This window comes from Emydura macquarii, unplaced genomic scaffold, assembly GCF_026122565.2.
Source record: "Emydura macquarii macquarii isolate MOO-44397 ecotype Brisbane River unplaced genomic scaffold, CSIRO-AGI_Emac_v2 contig_719, whole genome shotgun sequence".
NCBI classification, from domain to species: Eukaryota; Metazoa; Chordata; order Testudines; family Chelidae; genus Emydura; species Emydura macquarii.
The window spans coordinates 1501470-1529409 of record NW_027130856.1 but is presented as its reverse complement, the minus strand read 5'-3'; the positions used below and the strand labels follow the sequence as shown (position 1 = coordinate 1529409).

At 39.8% G+C, this 27940-nt stretch overlaps 1 protein-coding gene across 2 annotated transcripts; it reads right to left on the bottom strand.

Annotated features, from left to right (window-relative positions):
• Nucleotides 1-422: 422 nt before the first annotated feature.
• MTPAP (mitochondrial poly(A) polymerase) lies at nt 423-27472 on the bottom strand. Of its 2 annotated transcripts, none has more exons than XM_067542565.1 (9): nt 27407-27472; nt 23019-23191; nt 22136-22369; nt 19795-20019; nt 10193-10404; nt 5453-5679; nt 3817-3909; nt 3661-3734; nt 423-1306 (listed from the first exon to the last, which is right to left on the bottom strand). In XM_067542565.1, the coding sequence occupies exons 1-9, from the start codon at nt 27450-27452 to the stop codon at nt 941-943; spliced, it is 1650 nt and encodes a 549-aa protein (XP_067398666.1). In that variant the 5' UTR covers nt 27453-27472; the 3' UTR covers nt 423-940. The 2 variants fall into 2 exon arrangements, with proteins under 2 accessions (XP_067398666.1, XP_067398665.1); XM_067542564.1 differs by lacking the exon at nt 27407-27472 and adding an exon at nt 25775-26043.
• Between the last annotated feature and the right edge of the window lie 468 nt (nt 27473-27940).

Sequence of the window (27940 nt, the reverse complement as noted above, 5' to 3'; positions counted from 1 at the left end):
AACTGCTCCCTCCCAGCTCCTGTCCTGTGGGGTCAGCTGGGCTTAGCTCCCTGCTTCAAGCATTATCTCCAGGGTCACAGCACCAGACTGGCCCCCCACACGGGGGGGGGGGGGGGGAAGAGAAGGGAGGGGGAGAGAGAGGGACGTGACCTGGCACATGGGATTGCAGTGCCACTCAAATTTGGCCCAGCCACCCTCCTATCATCATGAAGAGCAGTGCTGTGACCCTTTGCACCAGGTTACAATGCCCAGAGCAGGCAGCTTAGCCCATTCAGCTCTGTGACCTTTTGATGCACTCTAGCAACCCAATTTTGGGTTATGACCCATGGGTTGACAAACCCTGCACTGCAGCAAACCCTTGTTTATTTTAAAATGGTTAAGAAATGCCGTAAGAGCAGGACTATATGAAATTACATGTTAACTATACTAACAAGTTCCATTCTGTTTATTATATCTTGCACCATTTACATGTGTGGAAAATGATTACAAAACAGGTACAAGTACTTTGCTTTAAAATGGTTTCGAGTGCATTAACATGGTGAAATGTGTGCTAGCATTGCATCATCTTTTAAGCCATGGTTTCATTGGAATGCAGATGCTTCTGGTACTTCCTTTGCTTAGCACTGTTTGTCCATTAGCTGACACTATTCCGGATGTCCTTTCCCCAGACCCATTCTGTCTTGCCTTCTGAGCTGTACCCAGCATAAGGCTACTTCCAAGAAGGTATCTATGAAAACTTATGTCTGGATACTCTTCATCCATAGGTCATGTAAAAGAGTGAGGAGGGTTTTGGAGGAGATAATGCCCAGAAGAACTAAATGGACCTGCACAAGTTTTAGGACAGTGGAAGTAGGAGGTAATTTTCTCCATCTCACCTCATGTAGATACTAATGTTCTTCCATTTATTTACCACAAAGCAATTCTCAAGACAGAGTAGCAGCTATCGTGCTTGACTGGGGACAGGGACTTTAGCACCATTGTTCACCAAACTGTTTGCATTATTAATCCTCAAAGAGTCCAACACGCTTTTGATTTGTTCACTTGCTACTCCCCCCTTTCTCTTCTTGCCCTTGACTCTGTTTTGTGCTACAGATGGTAGCAGTAGGGCTGCCAGTCCCCAGGGCTGTCTATCACTCAACGAAGAATGACCTTTATCTTCCTGCTGTAAAATCCAGGAACACTCTCTGGCCAAAGTTACAAATCTCTCCAGCTGGATTTGATTAACATTCTTGCTGATATTAAGGGCCTGTTCAAAAGGGTTCTGAATGTAGAGAGGAGAAAGCTCAGGCTTATTTTGCTCCTTTCCCTGCAGATATTTTAAAGACAGGAAAGAGAAATGTTTTACATGTGTATTATACACACAGCAAATAGAACAGTTCTGCTAAGTTATTACAGCAATATTAATTACTATTACCTGATTGCAAAAGTGCTTTGACCCGATAAGGAATTTCTTCCATAAAAAGGAAAGTAGATGTTCATCAACTTAATTATCCTGTCAATCTCACCACGTAGCCTGTCAATCTTCCCAATCTTTGTATCCTTTCAATGGCTACTTCTTGCTAACCATGATACATTTAAATGCCTCATCTCCTTCGAGGAAATGTGCACCTCTACATCTCAGACTTTGTCTCTTATGCAGTTCTCCTATTCCCTTTTCTACACCAGTAATGCAAGCATTGGTACCATCCTGTCCTTTATGCATGGAATGAATACCTTCTCCCATGCTTTCCCTCACGCATGGACTGACTGCTATAGCCCCATTTGCTAAGCCAACATAGCTACAAAACTCCCTCCAAAACACTCCCTTCTTTCACAATGTCCACTAAGATTTAATTTTTTTTAAAGTGGTAAGTTATTTCCTCTTCTGGATTTCCCCCAGTGCATCCTGTCTTTTGCATGTCTCTCTCTTGTATTTGAAGCTCTTCACAACAAGGTCTGCACTTTCTATAGTGCTGAGCATGTTGTCGACACTGAAGTGTGTTTTTATATATTTATTGGTATTCCCTTAACTGCCTTTTCACTATTATAAAGTGCTCGTGAGCTGTTTGGGCAACACCAACTGCTGAAAACCATGGTGTAAGCTGGAAGGCTCACTCAATAACTGAGGAAGGGACCAATGCCATGCCAGAGTCTGTTTCAGGTACTTGCCTCAGGGCACAATTTATTGGTTAACACCAAAACCAAGCAATTCTCCTGCCTACCATGGCCTGCAGTACTCACAGGCTTCTTGCTTGGCTCTCAGGACTGAGGAGGACACACCCTTCTTTTAAACCTCTTGCTGGTCCATGTGACAGGAAGGTAGGCCTTTAACCCTTTCCTGTCTGTTTTACTCTGTTATACATAGGTAATAGATCTTTGAAACATGTAAACAGCAAATAAATTATCTCTTATTTGAAAGAAAGAGGCAAGAGAATCCTTATATATGTAACAGAAAGCAACAATAGAAGAGCTGAAGGCCCACGCCACAGAACAACTTTTAAATGCGATCTAGATAAGCAGTTAGGAGCATGGTCATCTTATTTATTTAGATTTATACAAATTATAATAAAGGGTTATCATAATTAGTCAGAGGTTACCGTGCTCAGGTTGTGTCTGCAAAGTAACTTTTCGGCCATGTCAACCAAGTGATAAATCCACACATACATGATACCTAACGGTGTTTGTGTCAGTGTTTTCTGCGAGAATCTGAATAGGTATCCATAGTGCTTGAGCAGGAAATTGAGTGCCCAAAAGGTATACATAGCAGCACATGGGACAATATACTCTGGGATGTCCTATCCCACAAAGAGCTAGTAAAATATGAACTGGTAAGCCAGTTACCTAAACATGGTTAGGGAGTCCTGTAAACATTGCAAACATATGTACTGTATAAATTACATGAAGAAATTCATGTGCCAGAATAGCTCTCTAGGCACACACAAAACACAGTTAATTGTCACAGTTACTAAGTTTGTGTATGGACACAAACCATGGTGAACAGCCATGCCAGTAACTAGTTTCAAATTCAGTTAAAAGTTGTAGCATGGCTGGGGTCTAACCACTCAGTTTCCAACCCAGATCACAGTTATTTAACACTGCAAGCCTTTTGGGATACACAGTTTGTATGAAGACCAAAAAAAATGTTGCATTGTGTTGTGCAGTCCAAGTGTTAAAAAAACCCAGCTCTCCACCCACAAAAGTGGAACAATGAAAGTGGCTATTACTGAACAATAACACCTCTCATGTAACAAAGCATTCAACTGAGAAGCTTTATTGGCCTATAGTTAGAGCTTTATAATACTACAAATAATTAGTGCTGCAGCACTATCATGAAGTAGACAGTAAGTAGTTTTGCTTTGTTCTGCAGAATTTAGTTTTCTTTGTGAATATGGCTGTCAGTTTTAAATTAGTTTTCTGGATAAAGTCAGTTAACAGGCATTCTATGTGTAATTTCTGCAACTGTAAAATGTGCCACACAATTGTAAAATAAAATGTTTACTGAATGATACTATTTCTTTATGATCCTAAGAAATTACTCTTTTATGATTATGAAGAAATGTACATTAGGTAGTTATCCACTTCTCCCACTAACTACTACATGCATATTTGTACCTCTCTCATATAGTAGCTGGGGAACTGTGACAGTTAAATAACACTGGGAAGAGTTTAAAATGAATTTACCTTTCGAATATTTATAGAGTTCTTATTGAAAGCAAAATTCCCAAAATATTCAAAGAAGTCATTCAGCAGCACATCTGAAAGTAAAAAGGTAAAATAAGGAAAGGGATATGGTTCTCATAGAAATGGAAGAAAAACACTGAATAAAGATTTACTTACCTAATGTTTCTGTATTTTCTGTAGGCTTAATTTTGTTCAAATTGCTAGCAAATGTACAGTCATGACCATTGACTATGTGCTTATCTTCTGCACCTGAAATGACAATGAATTTAAATCTGATACACAGTAAAAAGAAGTCCACCATATTTATTAAGCATAACTCAAACATCCTCTTCAAAGAAGAAAGCTGTACCTTAAATCAGTGCAAGTGGACACAAAAGGTAAACTACTACAGCTATTTTTAATGTGATTTCTCATGTGAGGTCTACAATTAAATTAGTTAAAGATTTAAATAGTTTAAATTTGTGGGAGAGGGAGGGAGAATGCTTAGGACTAAACAGGAGATTTTCAAAGTACAAATGGGTAAGTGAAATGTATGGCTCCTATTTGTTCCTTTGAAAATCAGCCACTAAGACACTTACAAAAGAAGGCCTTACTTATGGCAGGCATCACCACAAATCAGTGGAGTTACTGATACAAGTAAGGGTTGCATGATCAGTATTCTTCCTCTCAGATACTTACATTGGGGTTTTTCTTGTAACATTTCAAGATATCTATTCAATTGCGAGTGTGGTAATTCCACATTCAAAACTTCACAGGGAATTAAGAATAAAGCTTGTTGGTAACTGATTTTTAAAACTTTTAAAATTGTTTTTACTTCAAAACTACTACAATTCAGCATGCTTCTTAGCCTTTATTCTCTACTTCAAAGCCTATGAGGGAACATGTCTAAACGTTAGAACATATGACTAGAGCCCTGAATATTTACAAAGTTTGGATCTGCATCTGATCCATGACCCACAAATATGGTGAACAATACACCCGTGGATATAGAGCAGATATCCATGGATTTGCAGGGCTCTCCAGATGACTGGTGAGTCAGGACTCTTGTATTCCTCACTTTTTCACTGGCACATCCTCTTTGACCTTAGGCAAAACCTAATCCATTTACCCATCTATACAATGAGTAAAAGCTATCTGACAGAGACATTGTGAGAATTATTTGCTAGGCACTGAGACCTCCTCAGTAAAAGTCAACTCATCGTCAGTCAGAAATATATCTTTTGCTTTTAATTTCTTTAAAAGTTTGATATTGAGGTCAACGCTGATGACTATAAAGGATGTTTATTGTATCAAATGACAGGAAAAAGGTTATACTACATGGCAGTTTATGGTTCATTTATTGAGGAATAGATGATCAGCAAATCAGAAGAAACAACCTGGACTTTCAAGAAAAGGCTGATTTTAATTGCTTGATGCACAGAACAGGCCCACTTTCTGAGCTAGTTAAAATAAAGCTGCTTTATGAGTACTGCAGCTCTTCTACTGGAATTAAATGAACACTTTAGTATCAAATAAATGTTGTAAATGGAATTTAATATTGTGACTGGAAAATTGACTTATTTTGCCTTTTTAAATAAAAGTGTCTAATTCTCCAAAACATTCTCCTTGCAACAAAGTTATTCAGTAACAACATTCAATGACAATGTTCTCACAAATATGGCATTTGCAACATGCAAGATTATTTTGGAACATAAAAAGTGACTGAGATTCACAAACAACTCAATGAAACCAGAGTGGAGAGAAAATACATGAGAGCTAGTTCAGTCCTACTCAAAAACAGAGATGCTCTTACCTGCCTGATCCTTAAGATGGTCTAGTGTTGGAATGATAGGTGGTGTTCTCTTTTGAAGGAAAAACAAGACCATCATTGTTAGAGAGAAGTTTGTAATCCAGGGACCAGGAATGCTACTTGTGATGCCATGTGCACGGGCCCAGCACCGTACACTGAACACAAGAGCTCTCACACGTGAGTCAAGGCTACCATAGATATAAAGGAGTTCTGAACTTCTCAAGGCAACTCTGTGAGACAAAAGTCCAAGGCACAAATTGTAAATATTAAAGAGAATCACGAACTGTCAAATGTAACCATAACTCATGCTGCTCTAAGACACAACAATTATAAAGAAAGACGGACGACCTTTTGGTCACATTGTTGCACATGACACAAGAGTAAGAGAAAACATCTGAAAATGTTTAGGATGAGGTTCCGGATGGTCCTATAATTCAAGACATAAGTTCAGTGAAAGAGAAATACGATCAATATGCTTTAGGAGTGGAATTTGCCTTGTGTAAAATGTCCATAAAAAATAAATGCAACATTACAATGGAGAAATAAAGCACTCCAAAAAATCAAGAAATGCAGAATTAATTTTGAAAGTGAAGACTTTAGTTAGACTCTTATGCTTCTAAGAATCTTAAAATAAGATATCTGTCAAACTATTTAATAGAAAATCAAATATAAACTGGAATATCTTAGATAACCTTAAATACAAAGAGTTACAATACAATGCAAAAAAATCAAGTAAAATCTAAAGATCTCAGTGCTGGTTTACACTGCAGAGTTTTGTCGACAAAATAGTGGAGATGTACATACTGAAATGCTCCTCCCACCGATGTAACTTCCCTGCTATGCCAACGTAATAAAACAACCTCCATGAGAGGTGTAGGGCTTATATTGGTGTAGTTAGGGTGACACAGTGTCAGTGTAGACACTATATTTTTCACATCAGCTGTTGGTTGGCTGTCAGTCATTCTTGTCAATTTAATGACTCCAGTGGATCCCAGCAAACCTGTACTCTGCTAGACAGCTGAGCGGCTGGGAAGAAACCCCAAGTGGCTTCCCCTGCTCTAGGCAGGGGGCAGTAGGAGTGGGGGCAGACTACCAGGGGCCCGGGAGCCTGTGAGGTAACCGGGCTCCTGGCAGGGAGCTCCCAGCAGAGTTGAGAGCCCAGGCTCTCAGTTCCCCACACTGCACCACATAGGTCAGTGGAAGTGCTCCTGGTGAGGATGCACTCCATCAATCCAAGGAGGATAGTGTGGACATCAGCCACTGCAGTAATTAATGCAGTGGCTGTACGTCTTTCTAATATAGATCTACAAAACAAGCCATCTCTGAAGAAAGTCAGTTCAACAGTTTTCAAATTATGAATTTAAAGTGAAACATCCCCATGTTTGTAACAGCCCAAAGTTTTTTAAAAACCGAAGTATTAATACCACAAGTTTCAGGGACAGACATGTAACTCAGGAGTTACTGGCTCCCACCACTGCACACACATCTCTCAATCATGCTGCACTACCTCAAAATGACAACATAAATCTCCTCAAGTCTGTGTCAGATTTTGGGAGTAGAAAAGTCATTTTTCTTTTAAAATCTGGACTGTGCTGAAGTGCTTTACACTGTCCCCAATGTTCTATGCTACTTAAGAACAAGCAAAAGTGAAGACAATTCCTCCTCCCTCTGTATATGCACAAATAAAAATAAAGCAGTTTTTTATGAGCAAAACTACTGAACCACATTTTTCAATCTTAGCTTGTTCCACAGCCTCATTTGGGTATATATATCCACTGCACACTAACCCAAACTGTGACTCAGATTTGAGCCCAAGCCCACCTACCATCCACACCCAAATCTGCCTCACTTGGGTTAGCAAGCACTTAAGGACCTGCGTTCTACGACCTCGGATCTAAGGCGCCACTAGAGGAGTGGGTCAGAGACAGAGTCACCCACACCCTGTCATTCTGCATTGTGGCTGCAGCTTAAGCTGTAGACCCAACTCAGAAGGTCTGCACAGCACAATATGGGTGTGTTACAATTGTTGGACTCGGTTCTCAGCAGGACTAAGCCCAAGTTTACAATGCACTGTGGATACTCAAGGGCCAGCTTAGAGAAACAGGCCAGAAGCCCAGGTCCCACAGACTCAGGTTTACAATGCAATGTAGACATCTCTTTGGCATGTCAAAATTTCAATAAATATACACTGAGTACTCACAGCTAAACTAATTTTGTTCAAACTTTTTAAAAATTTTCACTTCTGAGCTGAGCACAAGATATAAAAAATTCAAAGGAATTTTTCTCTAGGGTTATGTGCAGTTAAAAAAGGAAGGGGAATTATAATCATGTTCTAAAAACAGATCAGTCTACAAGTACACTTCAGTTAACACATTCTCCCTTTTCCACATGGGTGTCCACAAGTAGAATTTTTTGAGAACTGGAGGGGCAAGGAAGGTACATGTTTAACTCTGACTTAAGTCTTTCACTGCATTATCATTTTTAAGCGACAAAAACTACAGTAGTAGGCAATTTTTAAGACCCTGTTTTCAGTTGCTTATAACTTGCCAAACTAACAGGCAGAAATTTTCCATGCCAGGTGTATGCTTTAGGATACATTTTTTGAGAAAGTTTCAGCAAAAATGGTTCAAGCCATTTCCAGGAACATGACTAGGGAAAAACACGTTTTGCCTATGTTAAAGTTTACATTTCACTAAGAAGATCTAGTGCCTCCAGGCTTTGGAGCTGGGACTTGAAATTTGGCAAGCGGTTTGCTTTGTGTCAAGGATGGGCTTTTTCCTGTTCTCATGAAATATCATCCAAATTTGGACAAAGTTATAAGCTTTTGAAAAATCTTTTTGCATACACTCAGTAAAGATTTGCTAAAATTTGGCAGCTATGTTCTCCAAACGTTTCATCTTCACTGGATGTATTCCTGTGTTTTTATGGGATTCGGGGTGTACCTTTACAAGAATAAAAGAGAACAGCAGCTCACAACTTACAAGAAATGTAACTAAAATAAACAAGTGTGCCCTGGACAGCAGGGAAATGGTAAAGGAACAGATTTCCATTAGAAGCTTCCAAGAAATTATTAGCTACAGTAATACAAATAGTGAGCATACTGTTTTTTATTAGACTTCTTTCACTGTAAAGAACACTGAGTAAGTCTTGCGGTTACCAAGAGAAGACAATCTCATCTGATTCTACAACAATACTGCCCATATAGTATAATTACATTTTGGCCCATAATCAGAGTTTAAATTTAGTTCCTTGCTTTGTTGTTCTCCTCTTCCTCTCTTGTATAATCACTTTTATCACTAATTACAAGGTATCACAAGTAATTACTGCAGATGATGCAACAGTTTCAGGAAAAATCAGAAAAGTAAAGAGGAGGAACACCAAAACTAATTACAGGCATAACTCAGCTTGCCCCAGTGTCTTCTACAGCACACCAGATCTCAATTCTGTAGTAAAATCTACTAATTTTTATGAAACAAACATTGAATTCTGTGGCTAACTGAATTGCCGCAATAATAGAGTGCAAAGAATCTTTTTTTATTTTTAAAGTACAAACTAAGGAAAATCTCTCAGAGGACTGGAAAAATTCTGCAACATGATAGCTAAAGGTAAATCATATAGCATTTCTCATTGTTGCTGCATATGTAATATGTTCAGAAGCAGAGGAATAATTACTTTCAAAGGATCTGGAGTTCAAGATTCTTAATATGATCATTAGAAATCATGTTGGGTGTATCCAGACACTTCAGTCAAGGATTTAACAGCAACTACCATAAGTGAATTATGTTGTTAGTAATCAAAGTCTGCACTAAAGTCATACTGAAAGAATCCTTCTCTGAAGTCTATAATTATTTAAAACTTTCTGTTCACTAGCACACATGGAAAAGTTTAGATAATGTTTTTAGATTAAATGTTTAGATACAAATGTAATGATATTACACACAACTCTAAGACAGATTTCTTTCCCAACCAATAAAAACAAAACATTTACATGCCTCAGTTGCATTAATGTGGCTATTTGGTATATGTAACTAAAAAATGAAAGCAAACCTAGGAAGAGAAGTGGCAGGACAAAGGGCTATTTTTAAGAAATCTGCGCCCCCTCTTGGGCACCATCGTGAAAAGCAGCAAGTACAGTAACACCAAATCTCAATTCTTCTCTTAAAAACTATTGCCTGTTTGCACTGCTTAGCCGGCAATATACCTTTAATGCTAGGCTAACAAACTAATTCTGTGTTTGTCTGGGTTCAGTCCAGAAAAAGACAACTTTGTATATCCTGAAGCCTGATCACTGAAAGGCAACTAAAGAAATATAAATTAACATTGGTATTCTACAATTGTCTAGTCCTGAAAGCAAGAGAGAATCAAAAAAGTTAATGAAAACCCTGTATGTTCTCAATTTCATATCCATTTTATTGTATTGTTTTGTATCCTTATATATTTGTATTGACAAGTTTTCATGTCTCTAGTTCTAGAAAAAGTATTTATGATCTGTATTTTTACTGCTAAGTTAAAAAAGTCTGTTCCTCAAAATTAGTCACCAAATGTATTTAAGAAAAAAGTTGTCAAATGTATTTCCTACTTTAGGCTCATGTGCTCACGTAGACAAGGAATAAACTTCTCAAAATGTATTTGTTTGATAAACAGACACGCACATACAGAAACATATAAATAACTTTCTTTATAGCTTTCCAGCATACCTATTGTTCTATTTACATTTTTAAAATGCTATTACCATATAATTACCTATTGTTAGTTGTCAGATCACACTGGAATCCCGTTGGTTGATGGGAAAATCTCACTAATGGACAGCGAGCATTGAGTATCTTTTGCACACCCATAGTGCCAGCGCCAAAGTTGTCAATGCAATCACCAATCACAGAAAGGATTTTCTGCGTTGCTATTCTTTCAGAAGGTACTCTCTTCATCTGATATTCCATATAAAATTGACCTGTTTTCTAACACAAAAAAGATTAAGGTAAATTACCAGTTCTGAAAATGAGGTAAGATTCAGGAAACTTTTGAAAGGCAACTAGAATCACTTGCAAAGAATGATTCATGATTAAAGATTTTAAAATACACATCAGAAGTAGTTTGTAAAACTCAAAGAAAATATTTTAATAAATTACTGTATGTTTGCCTCTCTTAATCTGAAAAGAATGTAACAACAACTGGGAAATCAGAAATTCAATTGCTTAGATAGGTGTATGGATGCTGTAACCTCACTATTATATACAATAAGTAGTACAGTAGTTTCCAAGATAGTGTTTACATGACTGAAAAAGTAAGAGGTCAACAAGCAGCACACTGTTTAGTGACCTAATTTAATAAAAAAACAAGAAACAAGAAGTGCAATCAAACCACAAAACATGTTATTTCCTCCCTTTTACCAAGGTGTTCGTTAGCTTGTACCAACCACATTAATGAGATTCTTTGTTAAAGAACATTTCCTTTTAGCTTTTGGAAAATCCCGAAGTTTCAGCACACCAGTTAAACATTACTTCATAATGCAGCACATCATCTTTAAAACTCTTAAATTCACTGTCTCAGAAAAGAAAGCTAATCTTCCATTTATTTTATAGAGTCAGAATAATTCTCTATAGCAGAATTCTAACCAAGCCAGATGTGCATTTTCCTATAACGTGTCCTTATGTCTGCTAATTGTTTTCTTATTTAGGTTACACAGTAATAAAATTTTCTCTACACCTGTGAAATAACTGTTGTAGCCTATTTAAAAAAAATTCTAAGCCTTGTCTTCACTGCATGCTACTAACCCTTGCACTTAACCTGTTTTTTCCCTTAATATAGTATGCCTTCACATATCCACATTCCTGCCATAGGACTGCCACCACACACCAAGGTATAGGGCACACTGTAAGGCAGCTTTTAATGAGTGTTGCTACTATGAGGTCAACAAAGTGAATACATGCAGCTGAGGCACCCATAACAAATCGAGATATCATAAAATCATAGAAGATTAGGGTTTGAAGGGACCTCTGGAGGTCATCTAGTCCAACCCCTGGCTCAAAGCAGGACCAACTCCAACTATATCATCCCAGCCAGGGCTTTGTCAAGCCACACATTACAGGTGAGTTAGGTCGGTGGAAGGGATCTGCTAGTGTAGACAAATACATTATTAGGTTGACGTAGGAGGGTTCCATCGACCTAAGTTCGTAGTGTAGACCATGCCTCAGTATTTCAGGCCAGTAAAATGGAGGCTCTCTTCTTTGCTATTATGCACGATATTGCAAAATAACTGGGTGGCTCTTAGCCTATAAGAACTATCCTTGGCTTCAGTTAAGGGTGGATGCAGCACCATTATGCCTGAATACCTTCCACCGCATCCCCCTCTTCCAATCTTGCTATTCAAAATGGTACATAGGCAAAGGAAAAAAATGCAAACTGGAAATTTACAATGGATGAATGCAGCTTTTTTTTAAAAAATGAAAAAACAATATTAAAAAGTGTAAAGGTTTGGGTAAAGGTTCAGCATACCCTGCCCAAAATGTAAACTGCCACAAAATTGTATTCAAAGGCACTCACTGTTATCCCAAACCACCTGCATGTTCAGACCCACTGCCACAGTGCAGCCAGTTTATTACGGATATGATTTTGATCTATTCCTGGAGAGTAACTCGCAGTTCAGGGCAACTGCATATGTATTCCCTTCCATGCATCAGCAAAGATATCCACTTTTAGGCTTCCAGTTCCCAGCGGGTCTTCTCTCAAGAGAGGTGATGGCATCTCTCTGCTTCTTGACTGGCATTTTTCTAGGCTGCACAGTTCCCTGCCTAACACTGTGTTATTCCCAGCAAGCCAGACTGCCTAGACAGCGCAGTGTCTGCACTTTACTTTCTCCTCTTTTCTATAAACTTTCTATAAGAGTAATTATCATACGGCTCTTTCTAAACAAGCGTATTTATTCTTAAAGTGAAAGCATTACAGGAAAAACATTAAAAACAACAGAGTACCTACAACAGTGGTCACCTCAACTCCAACCTCAGGTTCTGGCAGGTGTCAGCCCTTCCAACACTTCCCTATGGGTTGAAGCCTCCTTCTAAATAGAAAATGGGTCCATTTGCTGAATCACCAAGAAGGCCAGGAGTCAGTTTAAACTCAGACTATTTATTCAAAAGTCCTTTATTTTGTCCGTTAGTCTCTGCAGAATTCAATTTGAGGTAGTATGTACGAGCTTCTCCAGATGGTGGTGCCTCTCTGGAGGTGTTACATCCTGAGTGAATTTGCCTAATCACTCCCCACTCTTCATAATTCTTAAAAGAGCTTTGGTCACCCTCCCTCATGGAATTACATGCAACGCCTGGCCCACAATCATACATAAATTTAATATAGTAAGATCTCCCAAAGATATGGCAATTTTCTTCAGTATCTTTCACAGTAATAAAACAGAATTTTTCACTCAGTAAAATTCCGAATGGTCTCTAATACCCCTTGGTAGGGCGTCCCATTGCCATTATGGTAACCTGAAATCACTGTCAGTAATTTATCAGTTCATCTGTCACAAGACACAGATTTCTTTAGCATAAATGCAGGGTCTCATCCCGGATACCTGTAATAACTGTTCTTTCTTCCGTTCTGATATCTGAAGCTTTACATCTTGTAAGGATACAGTAGCCTGAAGAGGGTGCAATATATTCACCACTGCTGCTATGTCTTCCAGTAAAAGCACCCCCACCCCCCTCCTTTTCCCAAAACTATTTTAGATAGTTGGAAGGTAAAATTAATTCACCATTTATTCTCCTGGGATAATTCCAGGCAGAAATTTGATGGCAGAATGAAAGTGCAAAAGGAATTGCATAGACCAAATATAAAATTGTATGAATTCAAAGGCATTCAATGTTTTATCCTCTGTCTGCCAAGAACAAGTGCACCAGTATTAGACTTATCAAGGGATGGCCTGGCAACCAGGAGACCTCTCTGTCAGTGATAGGATTCTGAATACATGGGCAAAGTGATGGAGAAGCTGGGATGACTTGATAATAGAGGTGCATAAGGAGTGCTCCAAGCAGTCAGAAAAGCACATGGAGTTAAGAAGAAGCAGCTGCTTTCAGAATATCTTCATCATGATTGTGAGATGACAGAGCAAGACATGGAATTTCACAGGGATACGTTTGAGAGACTATTCAAGGTCATAAGCCACAAACCTGAGTCCCATGGAATCACCTCTATGTTCCCATACACTACAAAACTTGCAGAATGATTCCTAGGGGAGCCAGTCAATGAGCCATGGACCAACATACCATCAGCAGTATCAGTTTCACTCTATATGTGATCCAATGTGCCAGAAAGAACAGATAACACTAGCGATTTGCACAGTCATTACCAGCGACAAGGTTTTAATCTTATTTGTCTCTGCACACTCTTTCACCCAGTTAAGACAGCTGACATGCACACTTTTTAGCATCAATGAATTTCAATAAAGAAGAGAATGGAATCTCTCTCTTTAGTGCGTGCAGCAACACTACATTTGATTATAAGGCAGAAGCCCAAATGCATCATGCAACCCCATTATTCAGCTCCACTGTGCTCACCACCTGACTTGAATATGCAAGCACAATTGCCATCCCTTACAAATGACCACTGCACTACCTGTAAATTTTCCAAACCCAAATGGACTGCCAACAGATCTGTAGCAATCTGAGGTTGTCAGTTTTCACAAGGCAAAGAGCAAAACAATTTAGGACCATTATTGGCTCTCTCATGTGGTTTCTCTGCCAGGAAAAGGTCCTCACACAGCTCCATGAATGTGTCTTCATGTGGAAGTTCTGGGCCCACTGCTGTTCATCTCATGTTTCCATCACAAGACTGTCCCACCAGTGAATGTTCATGTTCATAAGCCAAATGCAATGGTCTGCAAAGGGCTCATTGGCCATTACAAACAATACCAGTTCAGTTCGCGCCTCCACATCCAAATGGTCTTGGGGAATTGCTGTTGCTATGCTACTTTGAAAGAGCAATTCACTGTCTGTCTTTGCTAGCCTCAAAATAGCCTCTAAAACCCTTGCCAATGTCTCCTGGCAGCAGCTGGTGCAGGCACACAAAAAAGAAACACTGCCTCTATAAAAAACAGTAATTTTTTATCCTGGTAATTGGAGGATCCATACTTTCAGCTGGCACATAACGCACCACCACACCAAATGGGTTACTGCCAGGAAATGAATGTCATGGGCCTAGGTCATTCCCTCCAACATCCCAAAGAGTGAACTAACAAGTTGTCCAACAGTACCCCAAAAACATGAGCATAGTGCAACAGTGAGTTGTAGCATCATGAGTCTCAGGTTAGAAATTCAGAAAGCAGTCTTGCTTGTTACAGCCAGTGGAAGCAAGGGGTGTGACAGCAATGTGCTAACATAAACAATGTGGTTGCAACAGCAGTGGGGCAGGCTACCATGTGTTGACAAGCAGACTATTACTTACCCCATGGTTACATGCACTGAAGACAAAGTTTCATACTATGTCCTTCTTTTGACACATCATTACATATGAACACTCTTTGCTTTTATCTTCAAGTTCACTTGTTGCTACTAATCTGACAATAGCTCAATGAGAAAACCAACATTGCTTTCATAGCCCCACTGAGAATTTGTGCCAACACCACCAACTAAAATACCACCACCGCCAAAGGAAGCAGTGTTGTATCTTGATGAAGCAGAGCTCCTCTAAATGGCATCAGCAAACAATAGAGTGGGTATGGGGAAAACAAGCAAGATAACCTGTAGCTTTAGTTTTACAATACAAGGTGGACAAAAATGAATGGATTTTTTTTTTTAAATCTGATTTTAATTTAAATAAGAGTTCAATTTAAATTATGTACATTTTGATCATCTCTGCTACTATAATCTATAAAAGCCATTTAAATTAGAAAAAATATTAGGCAGGACGTGATTGTGGCCAATGTTTTAAAGAAAGTCAAACCACTGAACTTGTGGAAATCACGGCTAAGTACATGGAAACCACCTTATGACAGCCTTCTTGCAGGTGTAGAAAGATATTTTCCTAATTTCAGTTTATTCCACTAGTTCAGTTCAATAACTAGATCATTAATATTTAAGAAAGCTTATTTTCCTCTTCTGATCTAGAAACAAAAACTAAGTGTGAGATGAAAGCTACAGTTCTGGAATCCTGAAGGACATGGCAAACAGAAACAGTCAGTTCAATTCACTAACTACAGATACTTTTTTTGTTTAATAAATCAGTTACGTTTATCAAAATATTTTTTGCATTTAAAACCTATCTTTCTCATGTATCTAGCACATTTAAAATAGTTTTATTTAACTGAAAATTCAAAAACACTGTTTTATGCAGTTAATTCCAATTTCCAAATAGAGCTGGATACATCTCAAGTAAAACATTAAACTAGTAAATAAGAAAAGCATAATTCACTATTTTCTAACATACTACAAAATATAAAAATTAAGACTGAATAAATGTACACTAAAGCTTAAGCTGCTTAAATAAACGTGCAGATACAGTCTATCCTCCAGGTTACCAATTTTAATATAAAGGCTATGTTTAGTTGCAAATCAACTTTTTAATGGTTACCAATTTATGAGAAATCAACTTTTCTTTAGAAAAATAATTAAGTACAAATGCAAAACAAGATTAAAATTGATTATTTAAATGAAGATTTCCTGATTGCTAATTTAAATCAATCCACGCTATTACACTATAAAGCTAGATGGCAGTTGAACTGATTTACTAAGGAAAATCCAAAGCAAGACATCTCAAACTTGCTCAAACCAGGGTAACGGTTGAACCAGATTTCAATAGAAGATTCACCTATGTAACACAGTTATAGAGTTTAGCTCAACTGACTAAAATAATATTTAGAGGGACTATGAATGCAAATTGCCAACATTCCAGTACATTCACTGAATTCATTTTTAATGGTAGATGTGTCTTCTCAATTTGTTCTGACTAATGAAGTTACTTGGTGGGGTAAAGTGGGTTATACAATCCCAGTACCAGAAAAACTTCCCCAGTTGTCACTGGTGAATGCCAAGAATTGGGAAAAATAAGAATTACACATTCAAATACTTCCATGTGGCAATGAAATATAATAGCATATATACAAGGTGGGCACAAGGAAAGGCTGGAGGGCTGCAGTAAGGGGTCATTAGACAGACTGAGCCAGGTTGACACTAAAAAGTTAGGCCAAACCAGCTGTTGCTTAGGGATGTGAAAAATTCACACCCTTGAATAACACAGTTAAGCCAATCTAACCCCTGGCGCAGATAGAAAAATGCTTCTGTCTATCGGGCAGGTGGATAAACTGCAGCAAAAGGAGAATCACTACTGACATTGTAGTGTGTCTGCACTGAAGCACTACAGTGGCCCCGCTGCAGCACTGCCACTGTAGCAGTTTAAGTGGAGATATAGTCCTAGTCTTATAGACAAACAAGTGACCTGCTCCTACACCCAGAAGCTCTGCTGATTAATCTGCCATCTTTACCCACTCCAGAATACTGGGGAGATGACAATAAAGAAGTTCCCTCATACATGCTGCACCATGGACCATAAGAGCTACAAAGTTAGGGGCAGGAAACAAAGGGAGGCAGACTGTGCTCCCCCTTTTAAACAACATCTTAAGCAGTGACACCTAGTAACCACACTTAGTTTATCCATTTCCAGAATGGGAACTTTATACCTAAGAGATGTAATGACATAACAATGTAAGAATTTGGATAGTCTTTTAGAAGCACTGCTTCCAACAAAATCAAATTGCTGCTGTAAGTCTTCTTTGCTATCAAACTTTAACTTTAAAAATCTCTCAGGAATTCCCCAAGCTTAAATACAGCTTGATAACTGTACTTCCAGTGGTTCATGTATCAGTGAGGTTCAAAAAGCCATTTGAATTTCATGCTACTACAGTCAGAGTTTCATCCTCCACCTACTGGGATCAGTGACAAAACTCCCATTGATTTCAGTGGGGCATTGTCAAAGTCCATAAGCAGTGTCTTTCCCCAGATTTGAGAGGAACAGCAAAAGCCCAGTGGAAAAGATATTAGACTTCACTTTCTCCACTTTATTTCATTGAAACTTTGCATCTCCTGAGAAAACGGAGACTGATATTTTGCAGAAATATTAAGGGATTTTTAAAATGTAATATTATATAAAGGACTTAAATCAAATTATAATTGCATTGCTTTAAAGAAAGCATGTAATTCTTTTCAACTTTGTTTTTAGCAGCAGATCTCAAATTGCAAGAATTAGAATTCTTCATAAAATTTTAAAAGGTGGAGTTTAAAGGGACACCAGGAACTTGAAATTAAGAAGTTTAAATAATGAATTTTAAAGTAAAAAGGTAATGCACCTTACATCCTGAATCACCCTGCCAACTTTTTGTGATTTTACAATCACAATTTCCAACTTTTTTTTGAATATTTCTCTCTCTTTTGCTGCTTTGTAAAAGACCCACAAAACAAGGGGGAAAATGATTATACAAGAGACAATTAAACTGATCATACAAAGCACTGTCAAATGCAAAGACATACATTGAAAAATACTGAGAAAAACATTTTCCTCTAATCTTTCAGTTACAGTAATCATAGATATTACTTATAATCAGTAAAAGATTTCACAGACAGGAGAACTATGATACGACAGCCCCATTTTAAGCTTTTAAAATTTAAAGCACCAATTTCTATTTGTAGTAATTTTTGCAACAGCAGCAACTAAAATCATGTTGGAATTCAAGTAGATATAATCTTGGTTATTAAGAGTAGTATGATTTTAAAAACTGATATGGGAAAAAAAGGATTGAAGCAAATGTTATAGACCACTGGAAAGCTGATTTTAAAGATTCTCGGATTTCTAATGATCCTATGCCATGTGTACTTGGAGCTGGTGGTTTGTGGACTTGAACTCCATCCTCATTACTGTGGGGCTGACTTGGCATAGGATCTGGACTGAATATAGTAGAGTCAGTGCAATAGGACTATACATTTTTAATTATTTTCCTTGGAATGTAGAGAGCATGGAAGGTGTCAGCCTTGGAAGGTAGGTTCCCCTATCTATGCAGAGCATTGATTTTAAAAAACAGTCTATTTTACCTCTGGCTTTTGTAACTATCCTATACCAAAATATTATCTTAATTTTCTGAAACAATACTCTCCAGCTAGTCATAACAAGTTCCTAGCAAGTGTGTAGCAGCAGGCTGTGCTTATTCTCCTCCTTCTCTATGATTTCATTGCATTTTGACTAATGAGACTTCTTAACATTATTGTAAGGACATTTTTTATGTTTAAAGACATTTTTCAAACACTACAATACACAGTTTTACAGAAAGAAAAGATTGGAGACAGAATTTGCACAATGTACACACTCAGCCACGGGCCAAGGAAAACAAGACCACAGTGTCCCCCAAAGTGTTTGTCGTCATTTAGACAAACAGAGAACATAAGAGTCACTTAGTTGATTACCGACTCAGACTCCAACTGAGATTCTCATCTTTCCACCTGAGATTCTCCTCTTGATCCAAGCCTACCCCCTCCCACTCCCCAAGTTTCCCTGTTCCAGTCAGCATCTTCTCTACCTGCCTCCTCTCTCCTTTCTTTCACCTTTCAGTTTGTAACTCTGGAGGACAGTAGCAAACAGAAACTCAAAAAAAAATTTTTTTTGTCTAAGCCCTTCTTACTCTGTATGGATCCATCCATAATGTTTAAGATTAAATTCTTCCCTGAACAATACTGAGCAATTTAAAATTCCTATATTCCAAAGCCTAAGGAGTTGCATCTGTCCATGAAGTGTGGAGTTCTGAAAACCTACTACTGATGAAAATATGGTGTCCAAGAAACTTATGACATACATGGAAAATTCAACACTCAATTTTATATCAACAGGATTTTAAACCTGTATGCTCCAAATTCCCAGGGGAAAAAAATCTTTGTATCTTACCTTAAGCAAACAAACAAATTAATTACTTCACTCAGCAAGTTGGACTGGGGGATTTAAAGTATCTATTTCTATTCTAAACTCTAAGGGTTTTGTCCTGGTGCTTGTCATTGTGGCATCTGAATGTCTCAGCATTAACTATGGAGTAAAGTTGCTGTACCATAGAACGAACACCACTGGGACACTAAAATTTACTACTTCCATGGTGAGAAAAACCTCTGTTTATTCTTACTCTGTTTCCATACCACAGTTCTTAATTCATTAAAGGTCTCTAGCTGTGTACCCCAAAACACCAAATCCTCTTAACAGACTCTTGTGAGAGACTTTATTCAAAATCTTTTGAAAACCTTTCGGAAATCCACTGTTTTATTTATATCCACTATGTGGTTAAATCTGTGAAAGAATTCTCACAAGTTAGACATGCAGTTTACGCTTACCGCTCTTTTAGGGTTCTTCCCAATTTCATCCAGGTCCAAAAACATGTCTAAATCACATCCTAATTTGCCAAAGGTGTTCACTGAAGAGCCAAATGGCTTCACTGTACAGTCTGGGAAATACGCACATGAAATATCTTGAATCAGAGAACAGGCTAGAAACCGGAGCTTAATGTTCTCCTCTGTTAGCTGATACTCATCCATTAGGGTGTACAGTTGACTGCTTACCTAATTAACAAAAAACAAACATCAAAGTATTTGTTAGTTCCATTAACTCATTTGTATTTGCTTAGCATCCAGCCTCTCTGACCTAATTTAATATCAACTCAAAAGCTTTCTTCAACTCCTTAAAAAGAATGTCAATGGTATGTCACTTACACTCCTACACAAGTAAACAAAACATTTACAAATTAAAATGGCCTAAAACTTTAGACACTACTCTCTTCATTTCAGAAACCACCATCAATACACCTAGAAATATTGATTGAGGACTTTTCCTTATGGAGCAGTAAAGTAAAATCCAAAGGAAAAAGAAGACACTAGCATTTTTACTCCATTAGACACCAAAGTATTCATAAATGTTGCAAGTACCTCCTGGATCCCCCAATTCCCAGCTATTCAACCCATCACTGGGGATTAATCTAGCTCTAGCCGAGAGTACCTCTCCTGTGTGGCTGCAATTTGGTAACACAAATTTTAAATTAAAAAAAAAAAAAAAAAAAGACTTGTAGTTTTGAAGAAGAGATGGAATGTGCCCCTCACCTCCACACATTCCATTGATCCCTTCATCCTATCAAGCCATCCAGTCCTTTACTGGTGCAATTTCCTACTGCCGGAGCATGCCCCCATTTCTGTTCAGTCATCTGCACTGAGCGCCTTTAGCTCTGAAAGGTATCACAGATATCTTTACACTGATAGCAGTAGTGCACTAAAGAAGGTGCTGTGACAACCTGTGCAAAGTTCTGGAGTACATATGAAATTCACAGGTAAGTAAGAGGAGAGTGAAGAAAGGTAGAGGGATAAAGTCCACAGCTAGAGAAGACCAGTAGTATTCCATAATTCTCTCAGACATTAACATTATATGTGATGTCCTGTTTAGCTTATGAGTAAGGATTTCCTAGTTGGGGCTCTCTGAGCCTACTCATTGCTCACCACTATATGAATCAACGTGGGCAGTCATTAGGCAAGATTATAGTCTCAGTTACAGCACTGTGAATCCAAAGTCACTCAGCACAAGTCAATGGAGTTAGTCTGGATTTACACTCTTACACCAGTATAAATCCCGAGTAACTCCATTGGCTTGCCTGCATTCCTGGGATGGGGTAGTAAAGAATGCTTAATCAGGAATCCTGCTGCTACTAGAGAGGAAACATTTCCCCTCTCAATGATTTTCCGCTGTGGAATCCTAAATCCAACAGTCACTTTTGGCTTGATCATTACATACATTATTTTAGTTTAAAAAAAAAAAAAAAAAAAAAAGTGAATATAAGAGGCATATTTCACTTACAGCCTGAGAATCTGGTCCCATAGTGTAACACTCTAAGAGCCCTCACTCCTATTAGTTTCAATAGGAGCTTTACTTAGAGTAATAAATTCAGATCAAAGAAAATTCACTCTGAAGTGAAGACTTAAAAATGAAAATATTAGTGTATTGTAAGATTTCTAAGTCTTCCCACTCCCCCACAGGCCCCCGCAAAAAAAAATTACAGTGAAATTGTACAAGTCCTCCATCTTCCTGTCTTAGCCAGATTAGAACAGGATATATCATATTATTAAGATATTACCCTTCAAGGTATCAGCCTTACTCTCACAGCAGTTTACTTAAACATGCATCTCCCTCTTCATCTTCTACCTTTCACCTCTTTCCACAGAAGTTTTTTCTTCTACTTTTTAAAGCTTAGAAATATAAGAAACGTCAAGTCTTTCTTGTTTGTAATGACAGATTCAGATATGGGCTCAGAAATCTCAAATCATCAAAAGTGAAGGTGTGGGAACAGTGGGAAAAAAATGTCAGTTTGTTGAAAAGTCAACTGTTTAATACAAACAGATGTTAACAAAAAAGATTTGCAAGCGTGAACAGAAGCAGACCATCTCATTCAGATTGCTTTCATACAGAATAACCATTTTAGTAACCATTAAAGTAACCATTTACCATATTTATTTCTATTTATGAAATACATTTATCCAAGGTAATCCTCTAATAGCTCAGATAAATATTTCTGACCAGTGGAATTAACCTGCAAAATCCCAAGAGACTCTTTAGATAATTACATATTTCCATATCCAAAACTAAAATAAAAAAAGTTCCTTTTTAACCTTAAGAGGACTATAGCCATAGACTTACACTGTCAGCACTACAAAGCTTCTGAATAAGATCATTAATTACAATGGTGGATTGCTTATGACAGTGAACTGGTGTCTGATCAGTAGCTTGAGTCGATGGGTTTTTCAATGTTAAAGTAAAAATTCTAGATTTAAATGGAACAGCACATTCCTCTTCAATGCCTGGAGTTCGGGTAACATCCTGCAGTGAAGCTATGCTGTCTTTTTCAGAAAATTCTACCACAGCATAGGTACCCTAAAAGCAATAAAAAGTGAAGAGACATAGTAAAATAGACAGGTACAAGGAATAAAAAATTACATTGATATTACTGTTGCAACAGTCTTCATAACTATCTGAATATAATGTGATTTTTAGCCTACACATTTCACATTAATTCACACTTCAGTACCTGTCATACTCTTTCAGAAGCTGTCAAAAAGAGAATTTAAGATGTATGCAATTTGATACAATGAGCACATTTCTGCATTTAGCAAGTAGCCAAACTAATGAAAATATTTATTTCCACTACTGCTAGATTTAGGAAGTAAATGGAGTATAAATGAGTATGTTCTACTGTTAAAAAAGCAGACTGAGTAGTATGAAAGTTATTGATAGAGCTTTAGTCTAAGAAAGCGTGACATCTACAACTCATTTTGGGTGTCACTATTCAAACTAAAAGAAACAAACCTTGACTGAAAAATTTAGAAGTAGTTAAATAAATCAAGGATTTTTATTTCATCTTGTAAAATTTAACAAACTAAATACATATAAGTAATTTGTCAAAGAAAGATGCCTAACTTCTGAGGGAGACATGAAAACTAGTTTCTTGCAAACCAGACATTTCTTTTTGCCCAAATCCAGCTTTTAACAAAAAATTTTAATTTATATTACTTCAAGTACTTACATGGCTTTCATAAAAGTAGTGACTGTTAATTTTTCCATGATGGGACAAATATTTGAGAAATTTTTTCTCACTGATCGTGGCTGGACAGTTAATTAAAACAGTCCGTTGTGCTTGCTCTATCCTTTCTGCTTGCACCTCAGCAAATGTCTTCTTTTGGGCAGTGACTTTAGAATCTGTGGGAGGGGGAGAAAAAAATTTTCTGCATAAAAAAGTACGTTTTATACAGATTTTGGTAGCTTCATGTTAAAGAACCCACAGAACTCAATTTTAAAAAACAAAGTTAATAATGGGCAAACCCCCAGAAGAGACGTTCTCCCCCTCGCGCCAATTTTTCTTCACCTCCCTACTGTTTACTTATTCATCTCTAGTTTTTCCTTCCCCTCCCATGTGTGCAATCCAAAGAAGTTGCACTGGTGCCTTTTTTCAGCACAATTTTACAGAAGTCAGAGACGGGGGAAACCAACAACAGTGAGATCCCATACCACAGAAAATGTGTTTCTACAGTGAACCTATCACGTTGACATTTACGATTGGCTTGCTATTTTCTATGTAAAACACGTCTATTTAAACTGAAACAGGCATAAAGCATCTTACAATTGGGAGCAGCTGTGATACAAATACACAACAATCAGATAGTGACACATTCTTCAGCTCAGACCAGTGTCTCTCATCCTTTCTTGATCATAGAACTATATACACTGCAACAGAATTGGGTCTGGAAACCCATGCCACCTCCTCATCACCATACATTATATCTTAGTGCAGCTGTCACGTCTCGCTTTCTCTGACATGCCTCAACTACTTCTCTTCTCCCCATCTTTGCTTTTTCCCTTTTCTGTCTTTCTTTCAGTTTTGTTTTCTGCTTTTTATTCTCCCCTCCCCCTAGATTTTCTCTCTCTCATTTTCCAACTACTTTACACTTATTTTTCCCTCCTATCCTTTTATCTGTTGCAGGTTCTGTCATGTTACCCCAGTAGCTGACATTGAGTACAGAGTGCTGCTCCCTGCATGTTGTCTGTTGTACAGACATGGCAGGCAACAGTGCTATTTAACATCACCTGAAGAACAGCTGGAGGGAAGAGCTGCCACTATCTGCAGCACTGCAGCTGAGTTTCTGAACAAACTGTCAGGTTTACACAGTAAGAAAGTTGTACTGAATTTTAACATTCACCATTAATATGTGTTGTGCAAACATGATCACTGTCCATTCTATGTGGTGCTTGCTATTGCTAGTAGGAACTTTTGTTTATTTTTAACATATACATTATCTCTTTTGAAATGCCCAAAGAGTCCATAAACTCAACTTTCAACAATTCCTGAGCAGTTTTATAGGAATAGGTGGGCAGAACATTATGAAGAGTCACACTGACCTTTTTTCAGTCTTTTTTTTTTTTTTTTTTAAATTAAATACAAAAGCTTTACACAACTTCAACAGCTATTTTTAAAGAGAAAAAAGTCTATCTTGAAAAAAATTAGCCACTAGATATTGAAAATAGTTGAAAATAATACATGTCAGTTTTTAAACTTTCATTTCTTAACATGATCATCCAGGGGGGAAAAAGTCAAGATAAGATGTCTTCAAATAGGTTGTTTCTGTTTTGCAGACATTAGATTTTGATTTTTTAACTTGCATGGTACGCAAGGCAAAAGCTACCTAAATACAAGCATATACAGTTTAAGTTCTGAATAGACACAACCTGAAACACAGCACTGGAATTTCCAACAACCACAGTAATGCAAGTGACGATGCTTTTCAAAACTAGACACTTAGGTACTGCAGCTGCCCTGGACATGTTCCCTCCTCTCTCCACCCTCCCACCTTTTCTTTTTCTTTTTTTTTTTTTGGACAAAAACAGGAAGGCTATTCTCCCTTGATCTTAGGTACTAATATATAGCAGACAATGACAGTTCTGCCATATTCTAACATAGTGGTGTCCAGAATGCAGTCCGTTGACTGGAAATAAGGCATAAAATTTTTAACAATGAGCATATTTAACCATTGGAACAATTTACCAAGTGTCACGGTGGATTCTACATCCCTGGAAATGTTTTAATTTAGATTAGATTTTAACCCCTCCCGTCCCCCATCCCCTCACACACACATACTCTAGAAATTATTTGGGGGAGTTATTTGGCCTGTATTATGCAGAAGCACAGACTAAATGAGCACGGTGGTCCCTCTGGCCTTGCAATCTATGAAATTCTGGAGCATAATCTCATTTCACAGGGCAGTGCAGCCCCCACACCATACAGGGCAGGTGCACCCCTTAGCCTGAGAGACAGCTGCGGCGCACCTGTAGCAGCTGCAGGACGCGAGCCACCTGCTCTCCATCCCCACGTTAGCTCGGAGCAAGGCTACAACCAGCCCAGTCTGTTCACAAACTACCACCGCAGCCCCTCAAGCGGGCAGAGTCTGGGCCCTCCTGGCCCTCACCCGAGCCCCAGTGCTGGCAAATGCTTCCCTCGAGGCCGACTCCTGCGCGGAGAGCGACCCGAGGTGCTCGGGGAGCGGTCTGAAGACGGATCGCGGGCGGCGCCTCGCAGCCGCCAGGGCACCAGAGTCCCCCTCGGCCTCGAAGCCACTGCCAGGCCCCTCGCCCACAGAAGATAGGGCGGCCAAGTCCAGCCTGACCCCAGCGCCCAGCCGCCTCCCGCGTCCTTGCTCAGCGGCACCCCGGCCCCGGAGCTCCCCCTTGGCCCAGTGCGGCCGCCCCCAGCTCAGGCCAGGCCCTGTCCCGCCCCAGGAGCCTCCTCACCTGCCTCCTCCTGGCCAAGGGCCCTCCGCGCGGAGACCTTCGTGGAGCTGAGCCGGGCCTGGCTGAGGCGCGGCCCCCCCGGAGCGCAGCGCCCCTGGCCGAGCCCTGGCACTTGGTGGAGGCGCAGCCGACACCATAGCAGCAGCAGCCGGCCCAAGCAGGACGCCATTACCGGAACGCGGGGAGGGGGTAAGGGAGGGGAGAAGGCCGCCGTGCGCAGGCGCGAACTCGCGCGCTGTACGGAGCGGCACGGGAGTCAAATTCCATGTTGCTCGCACCTCTTAAGCTCCGCTTGGGCGCAGGCCAGGCGGCTGCTGCCGCCACCTCCACCTCCTCCTGTGACCTCACTGTCCAGACTCCTCCTGAGTCAGCCCTGCCCCCAACGTAGTAGAAGACTCCGCCCGGGCTCAGCGGCGGGGGCGGGACCCGATCCTCCGAGCCCTGCCCGTGGGCCTCGGGGCCGGGACCCGTTCGCCACACGCGCCTCAGGCCTGAGCCGGGCGGGGGCGCTGCGAGCATCACACGGGCGGGGTCCCGGCGCTGCCGGCTGCCAGCCCGCTGCTCTGCATTAGGTGACGCCGTGGCTACTGTCTGAGGGCCGGGGCCCGGGGTAGCCGTGCGAGCCCGCGCGCGGCGGGGACATGAGGGCAGAGAGCTGCTCCTCCCCTGCTCCGCTCCCCTCCCCTCCCCTGCTCCGCTCCACGCACGGCGCGGGAGTCGCGCTGCTGCCGCTGTGCCAGAGCCGCGGGCGAGTGGGACTGGGAGACGCGCGTTTTGGGCTGCACGAGGCGCTCCTGTCCTCGCCGGAGGCCGGTTCCACGGCACGAGGCACAAGGGAAGGCCCCGCCCAGGCTGCACTGCGACCAGTTACCCACGTGCTAATGCCACGCGGGACCGTGGCGAGGGCAGCCTGGCATGGCCTCGTGGGGACGGTGCACACGGGCTGCTCCTTGCCGGGTCATAAAAGTAAAGGCGGGGGCAGGTGAGAAGGACGCTGCAGAGAATGGGGACGAGCCATGCAGGAGTTTTGGGAGGCGGCCAGGCTGGGGGAAGGCACAGTCAGGATCCCCCTTTGAGCCAACTGATTATTTGAAAAGGTGAAACAAAATACGGCCTCTTCCATATTCTGAAAACACAGTGAAAACACAAAATGAACTATCACACTAAGGTCAATAAACAGACTGGCCATGGATTGCAGTACAGAAAAGACAGCCTGCCTACCTTTGTCAGTGCAATAACCATACCATTACATGTACCCATAGTGAAACACTGCAGCTATTCCTTTCCCTCCCTTACATGTTTTAGAGGTCTCTGGAGGACCATTTGGCATTACTATAAAGGTAAGCACGTGAGTGGTTGTAGGAAAGGGATAAGGGATAGGACCAGGTGACCTTGAGCAAGTCACACCACCAGTCTCATTCTCAGTCACCCCATCTGTAAAATGGAGATGACAGCTAATTTTGTTTAATACCTTGAAATTTATGGATGAACGTTCATATCAATGTAAAGAATTATTATTTTGTAATCTTAGTCTTGGTTTTAGGATGACACTGGACGGAGGGAAGAGGATCTTTTAAAGACTGCTTCTAGAATTGTCCTTACACGTGACAGGAACATTTCAATTTACTCCACCTGTATGTAGCAACTGTGTTTTTTCCTCTGGAATCTTATGACACATTCCTTAGAAATTCACTGAACTGACTAAGAGAGAAGCTCCTCCTCTTCTTCCTGTGAGGCTGGTTTAAAAGAAAAATGATTTCATTAAAATTAATTGTGGGTTTAAGAAAACTAACAACCCTAGCAGGTTCCTGAATGTGGTGCCAAGTCTCATGAGAAAAAAGTGGCACTGCCTTTCAAAACAAGCCAACCCATTTCAAAGGGAGGGAAGTGGGGACAGTGCTTAATTTGTCATGAAAGATGTGCTGGGGCTCAGCCCTGGCATAAATTAAACACTGACTGACTCCATATCATGCCACCCTTACTTCTGCACCACTGCTGGTGATGGCACCTTCAAAGCTGGGTGGTTGGAGAACAGCAGCTGCTGGTCAGGTGCCCAGCTCTGAAGCAGTCACCAGCAGCAGCGCAGAAGTAAGGGACTCTTACCTATTACAAAAAAGCCCAAATAAGCCACCTCCAAATAAAGCAAGGCCAAAAAACCTGCAACCT

Bases quoted from the DNA above. Each gene is read 5' to 3' on its own strand.
- MTPAP (XM_067542564.1), bottom strand. From the start codon at position 25,943: ATGGCGTCCTGCTTGGGCCGGCTGCTGCTGCTATGGTGTCGGCTGCGC. The intron at 20,020-22,135 runs GTAAGTCTATGG...TTTGTTAATTAG, and splicing joins AGCTTTGTAGTGCTGACAGT to GTAAGCAGTCAACTGTACAC. The intron at 1,307-3,660 runs GTAAATTCATTT...AAATATCTGCAG, and splicing joins ACTCTATAAATATTCGAAAG to GGAAAGGAGCAAAATAAGCC.